The sequence below is a fragment of the Aplysia californica genome, unplaced genomic scaffold (genome assembly GCF_000002075.1).
Source record: "Aplysia californica isolate F4 #8 unplaced genomic scaffold, AplCal3.0 scaffold00146, whole genome shotgun sequence".
NCBI lineage: Eukaryota > Metazoa > Mollusca > Gastropoda > Aplysiida > Aplysiidae > Aplysia > Aplysia californica.
In genome coordinates this window covers 45,623-51,078 of record NW_004797416.1, presented here as the reverse complement: position 1 = coordinate 51,078, position 5,456 = coordinate 45,623, and the positions used below count along the sequence as shown (strand labels likewise).

The following is a 5,456-nucleotide window of genomic DNA, read 5'->3' as shown; positions in this document are numbered from 1 at the left end:
GTCTGTACTAATGTGAGGTTACATTTCGTGACCCTCAAGGTAACCTCTGAGCTATTATATATAGCTTGTTCTAGCCATTGAAACGTACTTTTCCCAACATAGTTAAAACGAGATATTTCATTTCCCTTTATGTTTATCTATTAATCTATTTTTAAGTACATGTGTCAGGTCGCCCAAAGACAGATCGATGTTGATGATTTATGGGAAACATTAACACCTGAATTATGAGTCAATAACACTGAAACTTCTAAATCTCAACACGTTCTGAAACATAGATCTATATCTATCATGAACAAGAACAACGCCACGTACAATGAACAATGTACAATGAAACTTTATTGCCATTGAGGAGAAAAGCATCGACAGATAAATCAACTCTCGAAAGACAAACGCCAAGGGCCGGCACCAAGGTACATGCACATACATATTTGTATCTCGGTACTCTATGAGGTAAATGTCACAGCCAAAACATGGCTGCTATCTTATTTGAGCTACACAAACATGTTTGAGCAACCGACTTTCCATGGGGCATATAATGTCAGATGAAAACTTAGTAGGGCCTACGTGTTTGGAATGAACGGGGAATTTGTTTACAGCATGCGAAACGAAAACAAGTACATCACATCCACTAATTTGAAAATGTGTTCCTATTATGTGTGCGTGCCTTATTTGTTACACTTACTCTTTTGAATGGAACATACAAATTGTGTATTGATACAACGTTATCAAACATCACTGGCGTGGAGCTCAAAGCAGCATAAAATTTAAAAAAAACAACAGCACCAAAACGGATTTGACATTTGGTGAAGGTAGAAATAGAACTCTTTTGTTATGGCTTAATTAAAAACAGGATTGGTTCAGTAACAAATGGAATGATCTATCACAAACTGTTTGGCCGTTCTCTAACAAAACCCAGATGACTCAAGACTCCACTTCACGCTCTCTCTGTAAACTTCTCTGAGTTGATGGCGACTCCTGGGGAGAGACAAGCGGAATATTGGGACCTCTATATATTAAATTCAATTCCAAAATTAAATGAGCTATACTTAACACTGGCTACACCCCCCCCCCCCCTCCCTATAATTTCTGTACACCGTTCTTTTTTAAATTACTAACAATAAAACCAATGCCTATGCATTATACATGTAGAGATAGAAAGAAGCTTTTCAGAAAGCAACAAGAATAGCTAAAGGTGGGAGACAAGACGAAAGCTAGAGATGATTAGGCACTTCTGGAAATAAATATGTCATGTGAATCCTTTAAGACTACCCTTTTCCTCCTGTTCACTGGGGCGGGTTCTTAAGTTTCTAGATAATACTATTAAAATATCTACGTGACTATTTCCATCAGATCTTTTTCTTCCATTTTTATGAGGAGAGAGGCCTACACTCTACCGATATATGGGCATCCTTTTGAAGGTCGGCCTCACACAGCGGGAGTTTGGGGTCTAATTCTCGTCATATGGAGCCCTCGGTCAACACACTGACATGTTTGAGAGGAGGACAGACAACAAAGTAATATAGAACAAAAGGTAGGCCCCTTTATTTGAAATACCCAAGCAATAAGTAGCATTCCATCATTTGAGGGTGGGAAGGTGGGGTAGGGGTGACGGGAACCTCCTTGAGGTGGGATCGATGAAGATTACACCCCCCCCCTGTCCCTCTGGAGGTATCTACTCAGGCTTATAATTTCTCTCTCTCTCTCTCTCTTTGGTTGGAATTTAATTGGGGGGTGGGGGGGGGGGGGTGAGAGAAAATGGAGGGGGGAAGGGAGGGGGGTGTCAAATCTTAGTGCCTTAATCTGAGAGTTTATATGCAGCCGGGGTAATATTATAGATTGTACGTGGCTTAAAAAGTCAAATAAGTCGCAAAGAAAGGCCCTTCTCTACAACATTAATATAATAAAATAAAGTTTAAACATGAACCGTCTTGACACTCAAGTCACTGCGGCAACACACTCTTGTTCCAAGAGTTCCAGCTGCTGTGGCCATGAGCTTTGACTTGAAATAGTCTCGAGTTCCACTACATATCTCGAAAAATATTTAGAGCAGAAGCAATATTTTGACGGAACCCACAAATACAGAGAAGCAGACGTGCGGGGATAGATTTAACCCGTTAATAAGAAAGACATAATAATAATATAGGCCTACCTAGTGTATTCCATTATTAATCTATTATTATAAATTGCCTATCGCTATATTTATTTGATTTTGTTTTGGTGAGAGTTTTATGACACTGCAACACAATTAGGTTATTTAAGTGCGGAGTCTCTAATCACTACATTTTGCTATCTAAGTACATGTACTACGAATCCATCTTTGTGAAAATATTAGGAAACAAAGTAAGCATAAAGTGGAAACATTTTTTTAAAACTTTAAAACACTAAAAAGGACAGATAGGCCTACACAAAAAAAGACACAAACCATAAAACCTCTCAACTTTGACATTAAATATAATACGTAGAAATTGTACCATAAAACAAGAAACATGAATAATATGTGTTATCAACAAATCGTTATTTGGTAAAAAGAACGCACTAAATTAATAAATGTAACAAACTATGAAGTAGCGGTTTAATCAACTTGTAAAAAATTAAAAGAGAGATGTACTAAGAGTAGACTTCTATGACAAAAAGGTCAAATGCGAATTATTTCTTCAACGAACTGAGCCAGGTCCAATTAAGAGGCTAGTACCACAAAGGGTTGAGCCAATGCTTCTAGTAAGGCCATAATATATTATTCTGAGACGACAGAAAATGTGTCCTCTTCTTTACTAAAAAATATGAATTGACACAACTGCTTACCAATCCTCATCATATAGAAAAATACTACAGATAAACTACCTTCTATAATTCAAAATGGCAGAACTGAGAAAAGTAGAGTGAAACTAAAATAGAAACTGTCTTTTCATAATTAATTACACGTGATTATGAAAGAACGATAGGATAAGTTTTGATTAAGCTGTTGATAGGGTTAGCAGAAAACAAAAACTTACATATCTTTACTTGGACTGGTACAGAAGACGAGAGGGGGAAAAAAATGTAGATAATCGGATATGCAAAAGCTGAGCTAACCCTAGTGCCCCACCCCCCTTCCTTTTCGCCTCTATAAATTTTGTAAGAGACTGGATAATTTTGAACATTCACCGAAGCAGTACACATTACTTAATGGCCTGCTTAGTACTTTACACAATATGGGAACTTATTCAGCCATAACTGAAAGAACAAAATACAGGTACATGTGTATATCAGTTTGCTCCTGGTGGGTTTAGTTCTGTGTCGATCTTTTGTATCTAGATTCATCACAACACATTCGAATTAACATATCTTTCAGTTCTTCTCGTAAATACATATGCGATGGGTTAAAAGGATCGTGTAAGAAAACGGACCTCTACAAATTCAATTTTCGCCTCTGATAGGGTCCAGTCAAGTAGTGGGAGAGCCTTGAAAACTCTATTTCAGTTTCAAGAAAAACCCTTTGGCGATACAAACCTGGGTCGATCTGCACCACATACAAGCATGCTACCAAATGAGGAAAAGGTGTCCTCGTTTGCAAGGATGGCATTTGTAATAATGGCTATAAGCCAGCAATGGCTATAAGTATAAGCCATAATGATGTTTGCATAATTGTTTTTCTTGATCTTTTGGTTTTTCAATGACGTGCGATAGCCGTGTCAAATCATTACAGGGACATAACCATGTAATTGATACACATAAAAAAAAAAGGCCAGAGTTATTATCCCTTTCCTGCCGTGTGTCACAAAAAGCCAAAGAGATCTCTTTGGCCACAGCACACAATACTAGAAATCCCACTAACATTTCTGTTTGTTTTAGAAATAGTTTTGCGGCACTTGCAACACAAGTAGGTCATATAAGTGCCGACGATTAGAGGTGTTGCAAGAGAGTTACAAACAAACAAACAAACAAACAAAAAAACAAGGAGGAGATCGAGATAAAGACGATAGTCATTTGATAAGAAAAAAGGAGCAAACCACACCAGAGCACCTGCCAACTACCTATAAATCTCACTAACAGTTCACAAATTGTGGCCGAAAGTCTGAATAGAGCAGTGAAAAAAGTTTACTCATTAGTCCAACAAGTCCAGCATGGCACCTCTCCGGACACAATGAGTACCAATTTAGTCTTCATTTCAGAATTTGCTTAAAAAAAAAATTCCATTCCCACAAGATTTATTCCCCCCCCCCCCCCAAAGTCCCCCCCCCCCTCCCTCCTTTAAAAAACAACAATAAAAAACAAACCCAACTAAAAACCCAACCAATAAAGAAACAAAAAAAACAAAAAATCAAAATGAACAAAAGCAGTCAAGTTATGTTAGGCCCCTACCATGTTGTCATTGAAGGGCGTTCTCTCCGAGTTGGTGGTGACCTGCGGCAGTGCTGAGGTGGGAGCGGGGGTCTGGGGGTAGCCCTCGTTCACCGGCTGCTGTTGCTGGATGTAGCGCTCCACCAACCAGGCTGGCCCGCGGTTGTGGAAGTTTTTGCTGAGCTCAAACAAGTTTACTACGGACAATTTCTGGGAGGTATTGTCAAGGAAAAACTACATGATCCTGCAAGCAATACCATACCTAGCACAAAAACCCTCCAGAAATGTTTCATTAATGTATGTGGTTTTAAAACAAATGTGTCATAACACTGTGGAATCAGGTGCTCATCAATTTTTGGGCATACCCAGTTATTTGTATCATCTTCAAGCTTATTTGCCTTCCTTTTGGTGAAAAAAAGTACCCTTTATCATGAATAGAAATCAAGATATTTGCCATTGAAGAACGTGGGGGTTGCCTGGTTTCAGAGATAAAATTAGTGAGAAAATGACTGCCAAAGTCTGGTAAGTTTCAAAGCTTGAGCATCCTTGGAAACTGCAAATTTACAATTTTTGGTCCCCTTGATCAACTTTTTCCAGTAAAAGCCATATAGGGATTTGTTTTTAAATGTGGACATAAAAAATGTTGAGCCCAAAACAAAAAAAATTCTATGAAAAAAGCCCAACAGGTGGCAAAATGTTTGTTTCTTTGATTCCACTATTGTGACTAACGCCTGATTTCACCACGGTGCCACACAAACGGTTTTCCCATTAAAATTTTTGCTCCACAAGTCCCAGAAGCTGCAAGGAGTCAAAGAACAAACCAGCATCTGTGGAGGAAAGGTTAGGCTCCTTGCAAAACTATGTTTGATGTTAGAGGCATTTTTTGAACACTGACTTTCCCAGCCTTGCGACAAATATTCTGTACATTCCAAACTATAATTTTGGTCCTCGCAGGGGCATTCAGCTTTGCAGCCCAGAAGGCACATGCCGCTATCAACCACATTTCTATCTCTTCCAATCATCAAGAGTCAGACACATGAAATGTGGAAAACATTCCAGGAATGAAACGACGACCAAAGATTTGGTAAAGAATTAGGTCAAGACACAAAGGATACACTGTTAGGTAGAGGGGGCAG

General features: G+C 38.7%; 1 protein-coding gene across 2 annotated transcripts in view; it reads right to left on the bottom strand.

Annotated features, from left to right (window-relative positions):
- Positions 1 to 313: 313 nt before the first annotated feature.
- The window catches only part of LOC101862724, a 30,424-nt gene continuing 25,281 nt past the window's right edge, over positions 314 to 5,456 (bottom strand). For both annotated transcript variants that reach the window (XM_005097078.3, XM_005097079.3), the window contains 3 exons: positions 5,436 to 5,456; positions 4,342 to 4,530; positions 314 to 975 (listed from right to left, as the gene is read on the bottom strand). The exon at positions 5,436 to 5,456 is cut by the window's right edge and continues 44 nt beyond it. In XM_005097078.3, the coding sequence (XP_005097135.1) occupies positions 922 to 975; positions 4,342 to 4,530; positions 5,436 to 5,456 (264 nt within the window). In that variant the 3' untranslated portion in view covers positions 314 to 921. The remainder of the gene's footprint in view (positions 976 to 4,341; positions 4,531 to 5,435) is intronic.